This window comes from Salvelinus namaycush, chromosome 31 (assembly GCF_016432855.1).
Source record: "Salvelinus namaycush isolate Seneca chromosome 31, SaNama_1.0, whole genome shotgun sequence".
Lineage (NCBI taxonomy): Eukaryota > Metazoa > Chordata > Actinopteri > Salmoniformes > Salmonidae > Salvelinus > Salvelinus namaycush.
This window is the reverse complement of record NC_052337.1, coordinates 10,335,491-10,360,516: the sequence shown is the minus strand read 5'-3', so window position 1 is coordinate 10,360,516 and position 25,026 is coordinate 10,335,491. Positions and strand designations below refer to the sequence as shown.

The 25,026-nt window shown below is 42.7% G+C and overlaps 1 protein-coding gene across 1 annotated transcript in view; it reads right to left on the bottom strand.

The window, feature by feature from the left end:
* The window catches only part of LOC120026197 (rho guanine nucleotide exchange factor 28-like), an 86,450-nt gene that overhangs the window by 39,953 nt on the left and 21,471 nt on the right, over positions 1–25,026 (bottom strand). Inside the window, exons 5-9 of the mRNA XM_038971022.1 lie at positions 5,736–5,919; positions 5,326–5,515; positions 4,204–4,282; positions 1,846–1,892; positions 1,486–1,549 (exon numbers count right to left, since the gene is read on the bottom strand). Coding sequence (XP_038826950.1) covers positions 1,486–1,549; positions 1,846–1,892; positions 4,204–4,282; positions 5,326–5,515; positions 5,736–5,919 — 564 coding nt within the window. The remainder of the gene's footprint in view (positions 1–1,485; positions 1,550–1,845; positions 1,893–4,203; positions 4,283–5,325; positions 5,516–5,735; positions 5,920–25,026) is intronic.

The window sequence follows — 25,026 nt, the reverse complement described above, 5'->3', positions numbered from 1 at the left end:
TTTGAACGGTAGTGTATATATATAAAAAACATTATAGTGCAAAGGACTATAAGTAAGGTTCTTGGCAACTGCCTGCACACCAGCACACCACCCCTGGCAAACTCTCTGGCACATTTGAGATACTTCAGCTTTGATGTCTTTATCTTCATCACAGTGATTATGGGTCAGGACGTTCATGTGTTAAGACTTTGTTTGGTCCTATCATGATCATGGCAGGAAAGTGACAGTTTCCCATGTGTATCAAGAATGGTCAAACACCCAAAGGACATCCAGCCAACTTGACACAACTGTGGGAAGCATTGGAGTCAACATGCACCAGCATCTGTGTGGAACGCTTTCAACACCTTGTAGATATGTTGAAAACCCCAACGAATTGAGGCTGTTCTGAGGATAAAATAGTAAATAAATATTAGGAAGGTGTTCCTAATGTTTGGTATACTCAGTGTATATGACCTCTAATGAAATGATAGCATCTTAAGTCTAGAGGGTTTATTGGATGTCGTAACTTCATGTAGGAGAGTGGCAGCCAAGATGATATTATATTTTTCATAATTGTGTAGAATGGAGATTCATAAATTTCATCTTGACCTTTCAAGCCTACCTTTTTTTAGTAAACCACTTTTTAACTGTGTATGTTGCTGGTTATTATTACAGTATAATAATTGTATTACAAGTTGAAAATATTACGGTACGATTCCAACCAAAATGGTTGTTCAATTGAATATATCAAATCAAATTGTATTAGTCACATGCGCCGAACACAACAGGTGTAGACCTTAGAGTGAAATGCTTACTTACAAGCCCCTAACCAACAATGCAGTTTAAAAAAAAACAAGAGTAACAAGTAACAAGTAATTAAAGAGCAGCAGCAAAATAACAATAGCGAGACTATATACAGGGGGGTACCGGTACAGAGTCAATGTGCGGGGGCACTGGTTTGTTGAGGTAATATGCACATGTAGGTAGAGTTATTAAAGTAACTATGCATAGATGTTAACAACAGAGAGTAGCAGTGGTGTAAAGGGGGGGGGGGGGGGCAATGCAAATAGTCTGGGTAGCCATTTGATTAGATGTTCAGGAGTCTTATGGCTTGGGGGAAGAAGCTGTTTAGAAGCCTCTTGGACCTAGACTTGGCGCTCCGGTACCGCTTGCCGTATGGTAGCAGAGAGAACAGTCTATGACTAGGGTGTGCGTCCCCAATGTCAGAGTTGCTCCTACCGCCCTGACTCTCATGTCAAAAGTGTGTTCAGGCTAAGCCTGACAGGAGATAATTACGACTGACGGAATTCAGCAGTTACATATCGGGTGCTTGTACTTACATTGCATTCCTTACTGACAACAACAGAGATCTCCTGAGGGCATCAATCACACACTAACTGTCTTTACTACAAGAGAGAGAGAGAGAGAGAGAGAGAGAGAGAGAGGGAGAGGGAGAGGGAGAGGGAGAGGGAAAGACAGAGAGATAAACAGATTAATGGATCGTACCTGTTTGTAACGTTGGAAGCTCCTCATCATCATCCAGAGAGAGAACAAGCTGATCTTCAAAAACCTATTTTACAAAACAGAAATCAGACAGCCACACAGCTCCATCAGAGGATGAGGTGAATGCATGTGGGCAGTCCAGAAGGGCACTGCTCCTCCGAATTGTCATAATGGAACACACACACACACACAATAAGGCAAAAAGCTTTCCCAAAGAGCAGAAAATGTATGCACACCACATACTCACTCTCATCACCCTCACACAACACACAGGGAGAAACACAGATCCAGACACACACACATCAAACTCATTGATGTACCAGGTCATTACATTTGAAAAGAAGAGCAGACTGATATACTCACACTATCCACCAGAGTAAGGTATCTAAGTGGCAGCCCCCTGCCCAGACCTGCAGAGGAGGAGAATGACACTTAAAGGCACCTGTATGTCACCATCTAACACCCTTTAAATAAGCAGTATGATTGGCCACAAGAAGAGACAGATGACTTCTCCGGTAAACATGCTGAAATCACTGCTAGCCTGACTCTGCTTCACTAGCAGCAGAGCAAAAGCAACATATGAGGAAGACAGAGGTTGTTTCCTAGTACAGATCTATAGATCTATAGTGTTCCCCTCCAGTCTGACTGGGGGGGGGGCTGCTGTGGGATGAGGTCGATACTGAGATAGACTTCCTGTCTCTCTATGTAGGCATTGATATCAAGCCTGTTGTCGCTATGGTTACCAGAAACAAGAGAGATCGGCAGTGTGTGTGTCTTTGAGGCGGCAGCAACTGCTCCGAGTCTCTTGCACTCACTGCTCTTCTCGCTCTCATTTCTCCTTCTCTGTTTCCCCTCTCTCTCTCACTCTCTTCTCTTCCCCCTTTCCCCTCTGCCTCATTAATCTCTCTGATACAGACTCTCTCTCCTTGTCCCTGTGCAGTGTGTATCCTGTGTAGCACACAACTTGCTGACATTTGTGTACTGAGTGTGTATTGTCTGTTTAGGTCATTTAAACAGTTGACTAGCTGACACGTGTCTACTGGCTGGGTGCTGAGTGGCATGATGGAGGCACACACAGACAGACAGACAGACAGACACACAAGAGGGACAAGCAGGGTGTACGTGCATGCATATATGTGTTTGGACTGGGCTCTGCTCTTCTCTGTGTGTCCTACGTGCAAACACTGTTCATGGCCTGGCCTTTGTGTTCTATTTGTGGCAACTGAACCTGTCCACTGGTCAACATTGCTGTTTGTGAACCCAAAGAAAGAACCATGACTGAGACCATGACTCTCTAGACAGAGTTTGCTGAAAAGACTCATCCCCAGTGGTGTAGTGGAGGTAAATGCAGGTATATGCCGTATACGCACTTATTTTTCAGTGGGCATTGCGTATACTCACTTCTCAATCCCCACAATGCATATCAAAGTAGAGTAGTGGAGGTATACGCCGTATCAATTAATTAGGCTGATGGAACATATCAGAATGTTTAGCTTAAAATGTTGATTGAAGTATAATTTACTCACATTGTAGGTGCAGCAATGTACACACAGTGTTAGGCCTACGGGCAAATGTTCCAAAATTCAATTTGCAGGAAAACACCATTCTAAAAGGCGCGCCATACATGTGAGCGGTTTCATGGGCAGAGATGGAAATATCTCTTAGAAATTTAGGAAGAGGGGAGATCGAAAGATGCAACAATTATCACGGGTTGCTAATATGATTAGGATAATGCCTTTGGCTGCTAGACAATGAAAGAAAGTAGAAAGAAAACAATTAGAACAGGAGAACGCATATGAGGAAGTCTTTATAAAATAATTGGTTCCACGTTTCTATGGTGGGATTTTGGTTATAGGCTATTTTGAAGCAAGGTAAGACCTGCCTCATAATATGAATTAAATGTCCAAGTTTCAAAAATTAAGGAACAGGACAAATATAGTGATGCTAATGATAGCCCTACCGTCTTCTGGTAGATGATATCATGACTATTTGCATCAATCCAGTGGCCATTTGTTTTTCAAACTCTATCTCATGTGTTACAGAAACACCTAACCAAACAACAGTGATTGGTGCCTGTTAAAAGGGTAACTACACTCAAAAATCTAAATTTCTTAGATTTTTCCCAGACCTCAAAAGTGGTCTCCTGATGTGGTTTAAGCATTGTTATGGATTTAGAACATCCATTGTTGCCTTTTGTGAACTAACACTCGCACTTGACTTTTTTCTCCCCCTACTAGCACTGACTTTGCTGATAGTTACTTTATTGAGGAAAAATGCACTTACTATGACTGTGATAAGTGGTTTTCAACCAAGCTAAGATGAATGACAGCCTAATTTATCTGTCTCAATAGTTGGCCTACTATTAGCCTACTTGCAAGGTACAGCTTGGGTTGGCCTGACTATAAAAGACCAATATGGGATTTATCGTTTTAGGTAATTCAGTGTATGTCACTTTTTCTCATAGAATTTTTTTTTTTTTTAAACAACATTTGAGTATACCCACTTCTCCAGGAACCACTAAATCACTACTCATCCCCACTGCCTGGGTGGCAGTCTGTTTCTGCTCTCTTGCAAACTCCTTATGGAATTGTCATGCCAATGTTTCGCTTGACAATGACAACAGAGTAGGCAAAAGCTGGCTGCCTCTCCTAAACAGATTTAGGAACAGGCTATTATCACCAGATTAAAGTCACAATCCTGAGTTCGGTGTTTCACACTCACCTCCGTCACTGGCATCACTTCTATGGACGTCCAATCCGTAACTGTCCTCCATCTGAACATCACCTCGCAGTGCTGAGATCTGTGACAAATACAGGAGCTCCGTGACAACATGCTCTTAGTAATAATAATAATAATAAACTAATACTGTAGGTAACATAATCTATGAACTTCAATGTCAATGTATTATATAAAGGTTTGTTTACAGTAAAACATAGTCAATGAATGAATTACATGTCCACTTCCTGTTAGACCTGTGTGTGCTAAGCTGTCATCAAGGCAAAGTGTGGTGACTTTGAAGAATCTCAAATATAAAATATATGTTGATTTGTTTAAAACTTTTTGGTTACTACATGAATCCATATGTGCTATTTCATAGTTTTGATGTCTTCACTATTATTCTACTTTGTATAAAACAGTAAAAATAAAGAAAATCCCTTTACGTATTTTAGCAGCTACTCAGTTCATCCATAAACGTTCATAGTTGTAAACATTACAATAAAACACATCAGTAGGTTGCTACAACAACATTATGCAACCTAATCGTTCAACAGCCATATTAATGTCTGTCATTCAACCACAGGGGGTTGGTGGCACCTTAATTGGGGAGGATGGGCTCGTGGTAACGGCTGGAGCGGAATCAGTGGAATGGTATCAAATACATCAAACATGTTTGATGCCATTCCTTTTAGCTCCGTTCCAGCCATTATCATGACCATCTTCCCCTCAACAGCCTCCACCACGTTCAACAGTTAGTTGATGAAACAGAGCAGTTTTCTTTGATCATGTTTACGACTCAGTGTGTGTAACATCCACATTACAACCTATAATTATACCAGTTCTATTACATTGTACTACAGTAGAGAATTAAGTCAGCTTTAGTTTTTCCTTAAACACAATGTTTTCCTCCGTAATCCACTGGACTCACCTGAACAGAAAAAGACTGTGAGCTAAAAGCTGAACACTGCTTTGAATCCTGGGTCACGATCCACAAAGCATAGAGTAGGAGTGCTGATTTAGGATCAGTGGCCCACCTGTCCATGTAATCTTATTTATTATGATCTTAAAGACAAAATGTATCCTAAATCAGCACTACTACTCTCTGAATACAGGCCCTGATCTTACCTGTCTGAGGATGTTGTGGTCCATCAGTTTCTCTCTGAGGACCAGGATGTTGCCCAGAACACTGCTCTCAGGGCCCCCCAGGTAGGTGAGGGAGAGGCAGCCAGATCCAGGACAGAACCTCAGTACACGGGTGCTATCTGCCCATACACACCACACCCCGACAAGGGGAGACCTCTGAGGGACAGGTGAACTGTATGGAAGTGAAGTGGGAAGGTATGTGTTAGTTATCTGATTGGGTTGGCCATTTTCAGTCTTATAACAATCATCACTCACACAAATGATTGCTCTTGGGTCGTTATTGTAAAAGAGGCTGTGTTCTCAATAAGTTACCTGGTTAAATAAAGTAAATAAATAAATATATAAACATGATGTTGATATACTCTTTGTGATGAAAAGAGGCGGAGACTCACGTAGCGAGTGCCATAAAGAGGGAGTGGTCTCCTCTCCTCTGAGCCAGCTGGAGGGGCGTTTCCCCCTCCTCATTGGGCATGGTCAGTGCCCTCTGACCCATAGGCTGGCCAATCAGAAAGCGGGAGAGATGGAGCAAACCCAGACGCACTGAGAGGTGGAGGAGAGCCTCCCTGGGCAGGAGCTCTGCAGAGAGAGAGAGAGAGAGAGAGAGAGAGAGAGCGAGAGAGAGAGAGCGAGCGAGCGAGCGAGAGCGAGAGAGAGAGAGAGAGAGAGAGAGAGAGAGAGGAGAGAGGAGAGAGGAGAGAGAGCGAGAGCGAGAGCGAGAGAGAGAGAGAGAGAGAGAGAGAGAGAGAGAGAGAGAGAGAGAGAGAGAGCGAGAGAGAGAGCGAGAGAGAGAGAGAGAGAGAGAGAGAGAGAGAGAGAGAGAGAGAGCGAGAGAGCGAGAGAGCGAGAGAGAGAGAGAGAGAGAGCGAGAGAGCGAGAGAGCGAGAGAGCGAGAGCGAGAGAGCGAGAGAGCGAGAGAGCGAGAGAGAGAGGCAACAACAATAGTGAAGGTGTAAACCTGTCAGCAGAAAAAAAAAATGTTTGTTTCACAATAAAAAATATTTTGCATCTTCAAAGTGGTAGGCATGTTGTGTAAATCAAATGATACAAATGCCCAAAATATACATTTTAATTCCAGGTTGTAAGGCAACAAAATAGGAAAAATGCCAAAGGGGGTGAATACTTTCGCAAGCCACTGTATCTATCCAAAATGGAGATGTATGGGTAAACCACTTCTCCAATCGTTTTGGCTCTATAACAAAGAACAAACAGTAAAAACATATACATGATCAAATACAAATCTGAGAAGCAACTATTAAAGACTACGAAAACCCACTGGATTCTCCAATTACCTTGAATGAACTAGAGGACAAAATACAACCCTCAAACCCAAAAAGGCCTGTGGTGTTGATGGTATCCTCAATGAAATGATCAAATATACAGACAACAAATTCCAATTGGCTATACTAAAACTCTTTAACATCATCCTTAGCTCTGTCATCTTCCCCAAGAGTTGGAACCAAGGAATGATCACCCCAAATGTCACGTTCCTGACCTTATTTGCCTTTGTTTTACTTTGTTTAGTTGGTCAGGACGTGAGCTGGGTGGGTAGTCTATGTTATGTGTTTCTATGTTGGGTTAAATGTGTTGCCTGATATGGTTCTCAATTAGAGGCAGGTGTTTGACGTTTCCTCTGATTGAGAACCATATTAAGGTAGGCTGTTCTCACTGTTTGTTTGTGGGTGATTGTTCCTGTGTCTGTGTCTGTTGCACCACACGGGACTGTTTCGTTTGTTCGTTCGTTTGGCTAGTCTTTCCTGTTCGTGCGTTCTTCGTGTCTATATGTAAGTTCTCAAGTTCAGGTCTGTCTACGTCGTTTTGTTGTTTTGTAATTTTGAAAGTGTTTTTCGTGTTCGTCTTGTCTTTAATAAATATCCATTATGTCTGCATACAACGCTGCGTTTTGGTCCAACCCTTACTCCTTCTCCTCATCCGAGGAGGAGGCATTAGACAGCCGTTACAGAATCACCCACCAACAAAGGACCAAGCGGCGTGGGAGAAAGCAACAGCGATCGCAGGATTCATGGACATGGGAGGAAATATTGGACGGAAAAGGTCCATGGGCACAGCCAGGAGAATATCGCCGCCCTCGTGAAGAGCTGGAGGCAGCTAAAGCCGAGAGGCGGTGGTATGAGGAGGCAGCACGGAAGCGAGGCTGGAAACCTGTGAGTCAAGCCCAAAAATTTCTTGGGAGGGGGCTACAAGGGAGTGTGGCGAAGTCAGGTAGGAGACCTGCGCCAACTCCCCGAGCTTACCGTGGAGAGCGAGAGTACGGGCAGACACCGTGTTATGCGGTAGAGCGCACGGTGTCTCCTGTACGTGTGCATAGCCCGGTGCGGGTTATTCCACCTCCCCGCACTGGCAGGGCTAGATTGAGTATTGAGCCGGATGTCATGAAGCCGGCCCAACGCATCTGGCCACCAGTGCGTCTCCTCGGGCCGGCATACATGGCACCAGCCTTACGCATGGTGTCCCCGGTTCGCATACACAGCCCAGTGCGGGTCGGGCGACGGGGAGCATACAACCAGGTAAGGTTGGGCAGGCTCAGTGCTCAAGGGAGCCAGTACGCCTGCATGGTCCGGTATATCCGGCGCCACGTCCCCGCCCCAGCCCAGTACCACCAGTGCCGGCACCACGCACCAAGCCTCCTGTGCGTCTCCAGAGCCCTGTTCCTCCTCCATGCACTAGCCCTATGGTACGTGTCTCCTGCCCATTACCACCAGTGCCTACACCACGCACTAAGCCTCCTGTGCGCCTCCAAAGTCCTGTGCGTCCTGTTGCTGCTCCCCGCACTAGCCTGAAGGTGCGTGTCCTTAGCCCGGTACCTCCAGTTCTGTCTGCATACAACGCTGCGTTTTGGTCCGACCCTTACTCCTCCTCCTCATCCGAGGAGGAGGCATTAGACAGCCGTTACACCAAACCACAAAAGTGGAGACAAAATTGACCCCAATAACTACTGTGAGATATGCGTCAACGGGAACCTTGGGAAAATCCTTTGCATTATCATTAACTTCACTAGGGTAGGGGGCAGCATTCTGAATTTTGGAAGAAAAGCGTGCCCAAATTGAACTGCCTGCTACTCAGGCCCAGAAGATAGGATATGCATATAAGTAGTCGATTTGGATAGAAAACACTCTAAAGTTTCCAAAACTGTTAAAATAATGCCTGTGAGTATAACAGAACTGATATGGCAGGCGAAAACCCGAGGAAAATCCAACCAGGAAGTACTATTATTTTGAAAGGCTGTTTTTCCATTGAAAGCCTATCCACCATACAAAGACTTAGGACCCATTTCAAGAGCTCTGTGGCTTCCTCTACATGTGGCCAGTCTTTAGGCATTGTTTCAGGCTTTTACTCTGAAAAATGAGAGAGATACAGCGCTTTCAATCTGTGGCCAGTGGAAATTTCCATTCATCAGCCGTGCGCCTGATCGGGAACGCGCCTTTCTTGTTTCTCCTTTCCTATTGACAAAGCTTTTGTCCGGTTGAAATATTATTGAATATTTATGACAAAAACAACCAGGGGATCGGGCCTCCCGGGTGGCGCAGTGGTCTAGGGCACTGCATCGCAGCGCTAGCCGGCCGCGACCGGGAGGTCCGTGGGGCGACGCACAATTGGCCTAGCGTCGTCCGGGTTAGGGAGGGTTTGGCCGTTTGGAATATCCTTGTCTCATCGCTCACCAGCGACTCCTGTGGCGGGCCGGGTGCAGTGCGCGCTAATCAAGGGAGCCAGGTGCACGGTGTTTCCTCCGACACATTGGTGCGGCTGGCTTCCGGGTTGGAGGCGCGCTGTGTTAAGAAGCAGTGCGGCTTGGTTGGGTTGTGTTTCGGAGGATGCATGGCTTTCGACCTTCGTCTCTCCCGAGCCCGTACGGGAGTTGTAGCGATGAGACAAGATAGTAATTACTAACAATTGGATACCACGAAATTGGGGAGAAAAGGAGGTAAAATTTAAAAATATATATTTTTTAAAACAAACAGAGGATTGATTTTAAACATCGTTTGGCATGTTTCTAATAACTTTTATTGTACTTTAAAAAAATCTTTAGTCTGGACGCGCCTTAATCTTGCCACTATAGGGGGTGCTGTTTCGCATTAGCATAATTTGCTCTACAGATTAAACTGCCTAGTACTCAATTCTTGCTCGTACAATATGCATATTATTGTTATTATTGGATAGAAAACACTCTCTAGTTTCTATAGCCGTTTGAATTATGTCTCTGAGTGGAACAGAACTCATTCTACAGCACTTTTCCTGATATGGAGTGAGATTTCAGAAATCTTGGCCACTGGTCCCAGGTCAGTTTTAAAGTCCCTGTGAATCCTATGAGGATACAAACACTGCCCACGCCTTCCTCTAGATGTCAGTAAGAGGTGACAATTTGAATGGAGTCGATTGCGCAATCAGGGCCTGTATAAAAGAGCACAAGGCGGAAGTGGCTTTCTTTTCCTGCTGCGCCTGACGCACGAAGGACGTTGGACTGGCTCTCTTTCCAAGCTTTGGTTTAGCCACTTATATATCGCCGGTCATGTTTTTACTCGTTATAGGTGTTAAAAACATCATAAGGTAGTTAATTTAAACCGTTTTATAGCAATTTATATCCGTTTAGTGCGATTTTGAGGCATTTCTTTGTGATGCACTTTGAAGCGCCGGGCACGTTTCCAGTACCGGTCGAACGTTAGTGGGCATTTCGACGGACAAGAGGACATCTTTCGACCAAAAGAAGATTAGACCCAAGAAAGGATACATTGCCCAAGATTCTGATGGAAGATCACCTCATAGTAAGAAATATTTAAGATGATAAATCGTTGTTCTGTCGAAAAATTTTAAACGCATATTCCACCATTTTCTTTGGTATAGCTTCGCTTGGCGAACCCTGTATTGCACAGTAAGGATAATTTTAGAAATGTAATTCAGCGATTGCATTAAGAACTAATTTGTCTTTCGATTGCTGTCCACCCTATATTTTTTAGTAAAGTTTACGATTAGTTATTCATTACGCCAGATCACTGTCCAAAATGGCGCCCGACATTTTCAGGCTAGTTTTGCTAGTATTGTCATTGTATAACCACGTTTTTTTGTGGCTAAATATGCACATTTTCGAACAAACTCTATATGTATGTTGTAATATGATGTTACAGGAGTGTCATCGGAAGAATTCTGAGAAGGTTAGTGAAAAAATTAATATATTTTGGCGATGATTACGTTATCGCTCTCTTTGGCTTGAATCAATGCTCGGGTAACGTTTGCACATGTGGTATGCTAATATAACGATTTATTGTGTTTTCGCTGTAAAACACTTAGAACATCTGAAATATTGTCTGAATTCACAAGATCTGTGTCTTTCCATTGCTGTGAGCTGTGTATTTTTAAGAAATGTTTTATGATTAGTAATTAGGTAATACACGTTGCTCTGTGTATTTATTCTAGTCGAGTTGTGATGGTGGGTGCAATTGTAAACTATGATTTCTACCTGAAATATGCACATTTTTCTAACAAAACCTATCCTATACAATAAATATGTTATCAGACTGTCATCTGATGAGGTTTTTTCTTGGTTAGTGGCTATCAATATCTTTATTTGGCCGAATTGGTGATAGCACCTGATGGAGTAAGAAACTGATGGAGTTAGAAAAGTGGTGTCTTTTGCTAACGTGGTTAGCTAATAGATTTACATATTTTGTCTTCCCTGTAAAACATTTTAAAAATCTGAAATGGTGGCTTTATTCACAAGATCTGTATCTTTCATTTGGTGTCTTGGACTTGTGATTTAATGATATTTAGATGCTACTATTTAATTGTGACGCTATGCTAGCGATGCTAATCAGTGTGGGGGGGGTGGGGGGTGATCCCGGATACGGGGTTGAGGTTCGTGAAAGGTTAACTTCTTTGGGGTAGGGGGCAGTATTTTCACGTCCGGATGAAAAGCATGCCCAGAGCAAACAGCCTGCTACAAAGCCATAAAAACTAGAATATGCATATTATTAGTAGATTCGGATGGAAAACACTCTGAAGTTTCTAAAACTGTTTGAATGATGTCTGTGAGTATAACAGAACTCATATGGCAGGCAAAAACCAGAGAAAAAATCCAACCAGGAAGTGGGAAATCTGTTGGTCGATTTTCAACTCAGCTCCTATTGAAGATACACTGGGATATTGGTAATGTTGCACTTCCTAAGGCTTCCACTAGATGTCAACAGTCTTTAGAGCCTTGTCTGATGCCTCTACTGTTTAGTGGGGCCGAAGGAGAGAGGAATGAGTCAGAGGTCTGCCAGCAGCCACGAGCTCAAAGGAATTTTCCGGTTGGAACATTATTGAAGAATTATGTTAAAAACATCCTAAAGATTGATTCAATACATCGTTTGACATGTTTCTACTGACTGTTACGTAACTTTTTGACATTTCGTCTGCTTTTAGTGAACGCGCTTTGTGACTTTGGATTTGTTTACCAAACGCGCTAACAAAAGTAACTATTTGGACATAAATGATGGACATTACCGAACAAAACGAACATTTATTGTGGAAGTGGGAGTCCTGGGAGTGCATTCCGATGAAGATCAGCAAAGGTAAGTGAAGATTTATAATGCTTTTATGACTTTTGTTGACTGCATAATATGGCGGCTATATTTGTGTCTTGATTGGGCTCTGAGCGCCAACCTCAGATTATTGCATGGTTTTTGCTTTTTCCGTAATGCTTTTTTGAAATCTGACACAGCGGTTGCATTAAGGAGAAGTGCATCTAAAATCCCATGCATAACAGTTGTATCTTTTAGCAATGTTTATTATGAGTATTCCTGTAAATTGATGTGGCTCTCTGCAAAATCAAAGGATGTTATGGAACTTGTGAACGTAAGGCGCCAATGTAAACTCAGATTTTTGGATATAAATATGAACTTTACCGAACAAAACATTATGAGTATTCCTGTATTGTGTAACATGAAGTCCTATGAGTGTCATCTGATGAAGATCATCAAAGGTTAGTGATTAATTTTATCTATATTTCTGCTTTTTGTGAAACCTCTCTTTGGCTGAAAAAATGGCTGTGTTATTCTGTGAATAGACACTCACCTAACATAATCGTTTGGTTTGCTTTCGTCGTAAAGCCTTTTTGAAATCGTACACTGTGGCTGGATTTACAACAAGTGTATCTTTAAAATGGTGTAAAATACATGTATGTTTGAGGAATTTTAATTATGGGATTTCTGTTGTTTTGAATTTGGCGCCCTGCAGTTTCACTGGCTGTTGAAGCGGTGGGACGCTAACGTCTCACGTACCCTAGAGAGGTTAAGCATTCGGATTACTGGACAAAACGCGCGAACAAAAAGGAGGTATTTGGTCATAAAGAGGGACATTATCGAACAAAACGAACATTTATTGTCTAACATGGAGACCTGGGAGTGCCACCAGATGAAGATCATCAAAGGTAAGTGATTAATTTTAATGCTATTTCTGACTTTTGTGACACTCTCCTTGGCTGGAAAATGTCTGTATGGGTTTCTGTGGCTAGGTGCAGACCTAACATAATCGCAAAGTGTGCTTTCTCCGTAAAGCCTTTTTGAAATCTGACACAGCGGTTGCATTAAGGAGAAGTTTATCTTTATTCGTATGTTTAACACTTGTATCGTTTATCAATGTTTATGATGAGTATTTCTGTAATTTGATGTGGCTCTCTGCACTTTCACTGGATGTTTGTTTGAGACAATGCATTTCTGACCATAACGCGCCAATGTAAACTGAGAGTTTTGGATATAAATATGAACTTTATCGAACAAAACATACATGTATTGTGTAACATGAAGTCCTATGAGTGTCATCTGATGAAGATCATCAAAGGTTAGTGATTAATTTTATCTCTATTTCTGCTTTTTGTGACTTTGGCTGGAAAAATAGCTGTATGGTTTTCTGTGACTAGGTGCTGACCTAACATAATCGCATGGTGTGCTTTCGCAGTAAAGCCTTTTTGAAATCGGACACTGTGGTTGGATTTACAAGAAGTTTATCTTTAAAATGGTGGATAATACTTGTATGTTTGAGGAATTTTAATTATGGGATTTCTGTTGTTTTGAATTTGGCGCCCTGCAATTTCACTGGCTGTTGTCGAGGTGGGACGCTTGTACCAGAGAGGTTAACAGCAGACTCGTACATTTGCTCAGTGAAAACAATGTACTGAGCAAATGTCAAATTGGCTTTTTACCAAATTATCATACGACAGACCACGTATTCATCCTGCACACCCTAATTGATAAACAAACAAACCGAAACAAAGGCAAAGTCTTCTCATGCTTTGTTGATTTCAAAAAAGCCTTCGATTTGGCATGAGGGTCTGCTATACAAATTGATGGAAAGTGGTGTTGGGGAGAAAAACATAAGACAATATAAAATCCATGTACACAAACAACAAGTGTGTGGTTAAAATAGGCAAAAAACACACACATTTCTTCCCACAGGGCCGTGGGGTGATACAGGGATGCAGCTTAAGCCCCACCCTCTTCAGCATACATATATCAACGAATTGGCGAGGGTACTAGAACAGTCTGCAGCACCTGGCCTCACCCTACTAGAATCTGAAGTCAAATGTCTACTGTTTGCTGATGATCTGGTGCTTCTGTCATCATCCAAGGAGGGCCTACAGCATCACCTAGATCTTCTGCACAGATTCTGCCAGACCTGGGCCCTGACAGTAAATCTCAGTAAGACCAAAATAATGGTGTTCCAAAAAAGGTCCAGTCGCCAGGACCACAAATACAAATTCCATCTAGACACCATTGCCCTAGAGCACACTAAAAAACTATACATACCTTGGCCTAAACATCAGCGCCACATGTAACTTCCACAAAGCTGTGAACAATCTGAGAGACAAGGCAAGAAGGGCATTCTATGCCATCAAAAGGAACATAAATTCGACATACCAATTAGGATCTGGCTAAAAATACTTGAATCCATTATAGAACACATTGCCCTTTATGGTTGTGAGGTCTGGGGTCCGCTCACCAACCAAGAATTCACAAAATGGGACAAACACCAAATTGAGACTCTGCATGCAGAATGCTGCAAAAATATCCTCAGCGTACAACGTAAAATAACAAATAATGCATGCAGAGCAGAATTAGGCCGATACCCGCTAATTATCAAAATCCAGAAAAGAGCCGTTAAATTCTAAAACCACCTAAAAGGAAGCGATTCCCAAACCTTCCATAACAAATCCATCACCTACAGAGAGATGAACCTGGAGAAGAGTCCCCTAAGCAAGCTGGTCCTGGGGCTCTGTTCACAAACACAAACAGACCCCACAGAGCCTCAGGACAGCAACACAATTAGACCCAACCAAATCATGAGAAAACAAAAAGATAATTACTTGACATATTGGAAAGAATTAACAAAAAAACAGAGCAAACTAGAATGCTATCTGGTCCTAAAACGAGAGTACCCAGTGGCAGAATACCTGACCACTGTGACTGACCCAAACTTAAGGAAAGCTTTGACTATGTACATACTCAGTGAGCATAGCCTTGCTATTGAGAAAGGCCGACGTAGGCAGACCTGGCTTTCAAGAGAAGACAGGCTATGTGCACACTGCCCATAAAATGAGGTGGAAACTGATCTGCACTTGTATGACCATATCAGAGAAAAATAATTCGAAAATAAACCCGATTTTGATAAACCCGATTTTGATAAACGACCAGTTGCCACAAGAAAAGCGCAACCAGCGAAGAACAAACACCATTGTAAATACAACCCATAGAGAGAGAGAGAGAGAGAGAGAGAGAGGTAAAATACAATTGTAGACTATGTTAATAACATTGCAGGCAAGTAAAATGTAAAATGGGCAGAAAACCCAATTAATCTCCATCGTTCATTGAAGTTGATGGGTCATTTATAACAAAACCTTTTGATATAGCCAATCATTTCAATTACTATTTCACTGGTAAAGTGGACAAACTAAGGAGTGAAATGACAATATTAAACAGTGAACCATCATATTTATGTATTGAAGATCTAATAATGAAAGAGAAGGTTTGCTGTTTTGAATTTGGTCAAGTTTGTGTGGAAGAGGTGGGAAAAAGATTGTTATCCATCAATAATGATAAGCCACCAGGTATAGACAACCTAAATGGGAAACTATTGAGAATGGTAGCAGACTGTATTGCCATCCCTATTTGCTATGTTTTTAACCAATGCCTAAAGGAGTGTGTCCACAGGCATGGAAGGAAGCTAAAGTAATTCCACTACCTAAAAATAATAAAGCACCCTTTCCTGGCTCTAACAGCCGACCAATATGTTTGCTGCCTGTCCTTGGTAAACTGACGGAGGAAATTGTTTGAACAAATACAATGCTAGTTAACTACTGACTTTCAGCATGCATATAGGGAAGGGCACTCAACTTCATCTGCACTGACTCAGATGACTGAATGATTGGCTAAATGAAATGGATACTAACATCATAGTTGGAGCTGTATTGTTAGATTTCAGTGCAGTGTTTGTTGTTATTGATCGTAATTTGTTACTGAAAAAACTCACTTTTTATGACTTTACATCACCTGCCATCACATGGGCTCCTAAGTGGCGCAGCGGTCTAAGACACTGCATAGAGACGTCCTAGAGATGCATAGAGATGTGCTACAGACCCTGGTTCGATTCCAGGCTGTATCAGAACCGGCCGTGATTGGGAGTCCCATAGGGCGGCGCACTATTGGCCCAGCGTCGTCCGGGTTAGGCCGGGGTAGGCTTTCATTGTAAATAAGAATTTGTTTTTAACTGACTTCCCTAGTTAAATAAATAAAAAATGGTTGGAGAGTTACCTATCCAATCGAACTCAAGAGAGTATTCTTCAATGGACGCTTCTCTAACATCAGATATGCCGTTACTGTTCTCTATTTTTTCAAATGATTTGTCACTTGTCTTACAACAAGCTAAAATGACTATGTATGCTGATGATTGCACACTCTACACATCAGCACCTACAGCCATAATTAACAATAAACTGGTCTTGAATACATATGAAAACAAAAGCATTCTCTTTGACCTAAACCTCAACTGGAGTTGTGCATAAAGGGTGTGAACACTGATCAAGTTGAAGAAGCTGAACTCATAGGAGTAACATTGGATGATCAGTTGTCATGGTCAAGTCATATTGACAAAGTTGTTGTGAAGATGGTATGTCTGTTTATAAAAATATGTTCTGTGTTTTTGACACAAAGATCCATACTAGTTGATCAGGCTCTGGTCTTGTCCCATCTTGATTACTGTTTGGTAATATTGTCAGGTGCAGCAAAGAAAGACCTGGCAAAGCTGCAACTGTCTCAAAACAAAGCAGCACGCCTTGTCCTGAACTGCAAACATAGAACTAACATCAACAACATGCATGATAGTCTTTCATGGTTGAGGGTTAAGGAGAAACTGAAAGCAAAAACAGATTTAATGTTTCACTCAGTTATGTATAGAGCCATGTCATCATGGAATACTCTGGTGGTTACTCGGGAGAAAAGCAAGTTTAGCTTTAAAAAACAGATAAAAAACATTGTATCACAGCACCTTTCCTCTTTCTAAAGATCTAATTTAACTGTACTGTATATAAGATTATGAATACGTACAGTGCATTCGGAAAATATTCAGACCCCTTGACTTTTTCTAAATTTTGTCCCACAGGGTCCCACAGTTGACAGTGCATGTCAGAACAAAAACCAAGCCATGAGGTCGAAGGAATTGTCCATAGAGCTCTGAGACAGGATTGTATCGAGGCACAGATCTGGGGAAGGGAACCAGCAAATATCTGCAATATTGAAGATCCCCAAAAACACAGTGGCCTCCATCATTCTTAAATGGAAGAAGTTTGGAACCACAAAGTCTCATCCTAGAGCTGGCCACCTGGCCAAACTGAGCAATTGAGGGAGAATGGCCTTGGTCGGCGAGGTGACCAAGAACCCGATGGTCACTCTGACAGAGCTCCAGAGTGCCTCTGTGGAGGTGGGAGAACATTCCAGAAGGACAACCATCTCTGCAGCACTCCACCAATCAAGCCTTTATGGTAGAGTGGCCAGGCAGAAGCCACTCCTCAGTAAAAGGCACATGACAGCCTGCATGGAGTTTGCTAAAAGGCACCTAAAGACTCTCAGACCATGAGAAACAAGATTCTCTGATCTGATGAAACCAAGATTGAACTCTTTGGCCTGAATGCCAAGCATCACGTCTGGAAAAAACTTGGCACCATCCCTACGGTGAAGCATGATGGTGGCAGCATCATGCTGTGGGGATGTTTTTCAGCTGCAGGGACTGGGAGACTAGTCAGGATCAAGGGAAAGATGAACGGAGCAAAGTACAGAGAGACCCTCAATGACAACCTACTCCAGATCGCTCAGGACCTCAGACTGGGGCGAAGGTTCACCTTACAACAGGTTAACGACCCTAAACACACAGCCAAGACATCGAAGGAGTGGCTTCTGGACAAGTCTCTGAATGTCCTTGAGTGGCCCAGCCAGAGCCCGGACTTGAACCCGATCGAACATCTCTTGAGAGACCTCAAAATAGCTGTGCAGCGACGCTCCCCATCCAACCTGAAAGAGCTTGAGAAGATCTGCACAGAATTATATATATTTTTTTCCACCTTTATTTAACTAGGCAAGTCAGTTAAGAACACATTCTTATTTTCAATGACGGCCTAGGAACCGTGGGTTAACTGCCTTGTTCAGGGGCAGAACGACAGATTTTTACCTTGTCAGCTCGGGGATTCAATCTTGCAACCTTACGGTTAACTAGTCCAACGCTCTAACCACCTGCCTTACATTGCACTCCACGAGGAGCCTGCCTGTTACGCGAATGCAGTAAGAAGCCAAGGTAAGTTGCTAGCTAGCATTAAACTTATCTTATAAAAAACAATCAATCACTCATAATCACTAGTTAACTACACATGGTTGATGATATTACTAGTTTATCTAGCGTGTCCTGCGTTGCATATAATCGATGCGGTGCGTATTCGCGAAAAAGGACTGTCGTTGCTCCAACGTGTACCTAACCATAAACATCAATGCCTTTCTTAAAATCAATACACAAGTATATATTTTTAAACCTGCATATTTAGTTAATATTGCCTGCTAACATGAATTTCTTTTAACTAGGGAAATTGTGTCACTTCTATTGCAACAGAGTCAGGGTATATGCAGCAGTTTGGGCCACCTGGCTCGTTGTGAACTGTGTGAAGACCATTTCTTCCTAACAAAAACAGCCAACTTCGCCAAACGGGAGATGATTTAACAAAAGCGCATTTGCGGAAAAAAACACAATCGTTGCATGACTGTACCTAACCATAAACATCAATGCCTTTCTTAAAATCAATACACAGAAGTATATATTTTTAAACCTGCATATTTTTCTAAAAGAAATCCAGGTTAGCAGGCAATATTAACCAGGTGAAATTGTGTCACTTCTCTTGCGTTCATTGCACGCAGAGTCAGGGTATATGCAACAGTTTGGGCCGCCTGGCTCGTTGCGAACTAATTTGCCAGAATTTTACGTAATTATGACATAACATTGAAGGTTGTGCAATGTAACAGGAATATTTAGACGTATGGATGCCACCCGTTAGAGAAAATTCGGAACGGTTCCGTATTTCACTGAAAGAATAAACGTTTTGTTTTCGAGATGATAGTTTCCGGATTCGACCATATTAATGACCTAAGGCTCGTATTTCTGTGTGTTATTATGTTGTCATTAAGTCTATGATTTGATAGAGCAGTCTGACTGAGCGATGGTAGGCTCCAGCAGGCTCGTAAGCATTCATTCAAACAGCACTTTCGTGCGTTTTGCCAGCAGCTCTTTGCAATGCTTCAAGTATTGCGTGGTTTATGACTTCAAGCCTATCAACTCCCGAGATTAGGCTGGTGAAACCGATGTGAAATGGCTAGCTAGTTAGTGAGGTGCGCGCTAATAGCGTTTCAAACGTCACTCGCTCTGAGACTTGGAGTGGTTGTTCCCCTTGCTCTGCAAGGGCTGCGGCTTTTGTGGAGCGATGGGTAACGCTGCTTCGAGGGTGGCTGTTGTCGATGTGTTCCTGGTTTGAGCCCAGGTAAGAGCGAGGAGAGGGACGGAAGCTATACTGTTACACTGGCAATACTAAAGTGCCTATAAGAACATCCAATAGTCAAAGGTATATGAAATACAAATCGTATAGAGAGAAATAGTTCTATAATTCCTATAACAACTACAACCTAAAACTTCTTACCTGGGAATATTGAAGACTCATGTTAAAAGGAACCACCAGCTTTCATATGTTCTCATGTTCTGAGCGAGGAACTTAAACGTTAGCTTTCTTACATGGCACATATTGCACTTTTACTTTCTTCTCCAACACTTTGTTTTTGCATTATTTAAACCAAATTGAACATGTTTCATTATTTATTTGAGGCTAAATTGATTTTATTGATGTATTATATTAAGTTAAAATAAGTGTTCATTCAGTATTGTTGTAATTGTCATTATTACAAATACATTTTAAAAAATCGGCCGATTAATCGGTATCGGCTTTTTTGGGCCCTCCAATAATCGGTATCGGTATCGGCGTTGAAAAATCATAATCGGTTGACCTCTATACCCAAGAAGACTCGAGGCTGTAATCGCTGCCAAAGGTGCTTCAACAAAGTACTGAGTAAAGGGTCTGAATACTTAGGTAAATGTGATATTTCAGTTTTGTATTTTTTATAAATAAAAAAAATATATTTAATCCATTTTAGAATTAGGCTGTAACTTAACAAAATGTGGAAAAAGTCAAGGGGTCTGAATACTTTCGGAATGCATTGTATATATGAATAGTGTGTAAAGAGTATTTTTGTTGTTGCTTGGTGTATTTCTATATATACTTCTTATTTTATTTATATTTTTTATTTAGAATTTAATGTAATATCTTATGTTGTTCTTGTCTATAACTGTTCTGTTCTTTGTCATGTATTTGTATGTTTTATGTGGACCCCAGGAAGAGTAGTATCTGCATGTGCAGTATCTAATGGGGATCCTAATAAACTAAACTAAACGCTGTGTTCCTTAAAATAGATGAAGACAGACAGAGGTGACAAGCCCTCCATATAATAACATTGTAGCCTCTAACATCTCCGCTATACATCCCTAAACCTGTTATCCTTCATACGATATCTTCACCGTCCAAACTTACTGTATACATTACATACTACACATCTGCTCTCTAGACCTAAACACACATGAATGTAAGCAAATACACTCTGACTGCACACACACAGTATATTGTATGCAGCTAAGCTAGCACATATCAATGCTATATACTGTACCTAGCACATAAATGGTCCCGTGTTTAGACCTACTCTAGCTAACACACAATCCAGGTGGGTGTCATGTTGCGTGTCACGCTGTGTGAAGTCTAGACTTTATATGAAGAATACATACCAACAAGGCAGGTCAGGTACTTTACACAGGTGTTAGTTATTATAACAACTCATAAGCATTTTCACTTTCTCCTGTGCATTGAGGAGTATTCCTAACTGACTTGTAGCTTAGGGCTGGGTTGTGAGAAAAATAAAGTACCACGTTAGCTATGAGGCCTTGGGGAAATTCACCCATTTGATTCAGGTTGCGTACCAAATGGCACCCTGTTCACTATACTATATAGTGCACTCATTTTAAAAATAACTCTATGGGTCCTGGTCAAAGCTAGTACACTAAATAGGAAATATGGTGTCATTTGGGACGCATCATCAGTGACTCTTCCTCATATGAAGAGTTGAGACATTGACAGGGACAGTGCTAGGGTTCCCACCCTGATAATGCCATTGACAGAAGCCAGCAGAGACCAGACACACACCACACACACAAGCACAAGGTAACCCTCTAAACCTGCTCAGTGTGTTTTAATAAAGCCAGTGTGTTGGAGGGACGAGCTGCCTGCGGGGCAGAGCACACATCCTTCCTATTCCCCTTTGTCACACTGAATGACTTGGTTTTAAAAAGAGAGTCACTGTCACACTGAATGACTTGGTTTTAAAAAGAGAGTCACTGTCACACTGAATGACTTGGTTTTAAAAAGAGAGTCCCTTTGTCACAATAAATGACTTGGTTTTATCACACTGAATGACTTGGTTTTAAAAAGAGAGTCACTTTATCACACTGAATGACTTGGTTTTAAAAAGAGAGGGAATAGTCAGTCAAGCCTCTATTCTTTCCTGTAGGACTAAGAAAGAAGGGTAGAGTTGCTATGGAAATAGATTTATATCTCTTCATTCTGAATTGCTGTCCTACACTTTCTCTCCATATCTGTCTTCTTCGTTGCCACGGTTACTTACCACTACTGTACCACAAATGCTTGACGATGTACCATGTAACTATGACCCAATTGCTGGACTAGGAACTGTAGGCACAAGAACTGTTCACCGGGAGCTTCATGAAATGGGTTTCCATGGCAGAGTAGACACACACAAGCCTAAGATCACCATGCGCAATACCAAGCGTCGGCTGGAGTGGTGTAAAGCTCGACACCATCGGACTCTGGAGCAGTGGAATCGCATTCTCTGGAGTGATGAATTACGATTCACCATCTGGCAGTCCGACGGACAAATCTGGGTTTGGAGGATGCCAGAAGAACGCTACCTGCCCCAATGCATATTGCCAACTGTAAAGTGTTGGAGGAATAATGGTCGGTGGCTGATTTTCATGGTTTGGGCTAGACCCCTTAGTTCCATTGATGGGAAATCTTAACAGTACAGCATACAACCACATTCTAGACAATTCTGTGGTTCCAACTTTGTGGCAAAAGTTTGGGGAAGGCCCTTTCCTGTTAAGGCATGATAATGCCCCTGTGCACAAAGCGAGGTCCATACAGAAATGGTTTGTCGATATCAATGTGGAAGAACATGACTGGCATGGACAGAGCCCTGACCTCAACCCCATCGAACACCTTTGGAACACTGACCGCGAGCCAAGCCTAATCACCCAACATCAGTGCCCGACCTCACTAATGCTCTTGTGGCTGAATGGAAGCAAGTCCCTGCAGCAATGTTCCAACATCTAGTGGAAAGAATGAGATGTTCGACAAACAGGTGTCCACATACTTTTTTTGGGGGGGTGAAAAATGTAAAGTAACTCATTTATAAAACAATTCTAAGAGACATCAGATGTACTGTATGTCAAATTTGCATAAGCTTTTCAAATTCTGTTTTTAGATAATCAAATCAAAACTATGCAGAGAGAAAAAAAGTAAGAGAAAAATGATTAAAGATAACTTGACTATATACTCAGGGTACCAGTACAGAGTCGATGTGCAGGGGTATGAGGTAATTGAGGTAGATGTGTACATATGAGGTAGATGTGTACATAATTGAGGTAGATGTGTACAGATAATAAACAGTAGCAGCAGCGTATGTGATGAGTCAAATGAGTTCATGCAAAAAGGGTAGAACGGTCTATGACTTGGGTGGCTGGAGTCTTTGACCATTTTTAGGGTCTTACTCTGACACCACCTGGTATAGAGGTCCTGGATGGCAGGAAGCTTAGTCCCAGTGATGTACTGGGCCGTACGCACACCCTCTGTATCGCCTTGCGGTCGAACACCAAGCAGTTGCCATACCAAGCGGTGTTGCAGCCAGTCAAGATGCTCTCAATGGTGTAGCTGTAGAACTTTTTGAGGATCTGATGGCCCATGCCGACTCTATTCACCGTCCTGAGGGGGAAGAGACGTTGTCTTGCCTTCTTCACGACTGTGTTGGTGTGTGTGGACCATGATAATTCCTTAGTAATGTGGACACTGAGGAGCTTGAAGCTCTGAGAGAGTGCGAGAGGGACGAGAGAGAGAAAGAGAGAAAGAGAGAGAGAGAGAGAGAGAGAGAGAGAGACAGGGAGGAGAGCGACAGAGCCAACTGAGATTCCTGTCCCCTAATGTAGACTGACACTCAGGCACACAGACAATACGTGACCTTTCCGAAGAGACGGGTAAGCATTCAACGGCACGATTTACCAAACACAATCGTCACTCTTATGTAAGAAGCTGTGGGTGAACTTGGTCTGTATGTACACTGTAGAGAGTGGATACCTTTCTCTATCCCCTTCTTCACCCTTGCCTTCTCAGTATGATATAGACTAATGTTCTTATGCTTTCACTAGCTTGATAAAGTTAAATAGACTTGATAATTACTTTGTGTGCAAGTAGGCATAGTTTGAATTTAGCCATAGTGGTAATAATAATAATAATAATACATGGGACTTATATAGTGCTTTTCAGGACCCAAAATCGCTTTACAACGTAGAAATGAAACAAAAAAACAGGAGTGAAAACAAAACAACATAAGACTAAAAAAAACATGGACAAAGAGAGGGGTGGGCTCAAAGAAGGGAAAGAGTGTGATGTATCAGTATAATGTATGGGGTTTGGATACGAAGCCGGTTTAGGGTAAGGGGTAGGGTCAGGGGAGGGGGGCGACAATGTTGTGGTGGTGGAAGAATGAGGATTTGACAGTCGGTCTTATGTGGTGGTCAAAGGAGAGGGTGGTGTGCAGGATGACACCAAGGTTGTGTGTGTTGGGGGGAGGGAGAGACAGTGGTGTCGTCTTTAGTGAGGGTGGATATGGTGCCTATGAGGAGGAGTTCAGTTTTATCACTGTTGAGCTTGAGGACGTTTTGTTGCATCCATGTTTTTATTGCAGAGGCAGGATTCAATGTGGGTCAGAGGTGGTTGAGGAGGGATTTGGTGCTGAGGTAGATCTGGGTGTCATCGGCATAGCAGTGGAAGTCAAGGTTGACGTGACGGAGGATGCGACCAAGTGGGAGGATGTAGATGATGAAGAGTAAGGGATCCAGCACAGAGCCCTGGGGGACACCCTCTGTAACTGCAGCTGAGTCAGGTGTGGCCACTGAGGGAAATGTAATGGGTCCGGTTTGTGAGGTATGATTGTAGCCAGGAGAGTGTGGTACCCTCAAAACCCAGACCCTCAAGCCTGGTGAGGAGGATCTGATGGCTCACTGTGTCAAAAGCGGCACTCTGGTCGAGGAGAATCAGGATGTTGAGGGCACCAGCATCAGCAGAGGTGAGATGGTCATTGACAACTTTGAGGAGTGCAGTTTCAGTAATGCAAAGGGGGCGGAAACCAGACTGGAGGGGCGCAAATAGGTTGTTGACAGAGGCAAACAGAGTCCGGGAGTTCTTATTGGCGCTGTTGATGATGTTGAATAAGTAGTTGGACCTGGCAGCACTGAGGGCATTTCTGTAGGTGAGGTGGAGTTTGTTGGCCTCAGCCCAGACTTCCTGGTCAGGCACTCCAGACTTCTTCTTGCTTCAGGGCACGGAGCTCAGGGGTAAACTAGGGGGAGGTGACTAGGGGGAGGTGGAGGAGAAGGAAACAGGTTTAAATTGGAGCGGGGCCAGAGAGTTGAGGGAAACAGATAGAGCAGTATTGAATTGGGCAGCTAGTTCATCAGGTGAGTTGGGGGAGTGGTCAAGGGGCAGGGCAGAGCAGTTGGCATCAGAGAGTTAGAGGGGGTCAACAGCTTAGATGTTGCGGAAGAAGAGGAGGCATTTGTCAGTGTTGTGGGGTGAGTATGGGGGAAGAGAGAAATGAAGCATCTTGTGGTCAGACAGTGGGAACAGGAGGTCTGGGCTGAGTTAGGATGAGGCCAACAGAGCAGACAAGATCAAGTATGTGTCCCTTGATGTGAGTGGGAAAATTGACATGTTGGGTAATA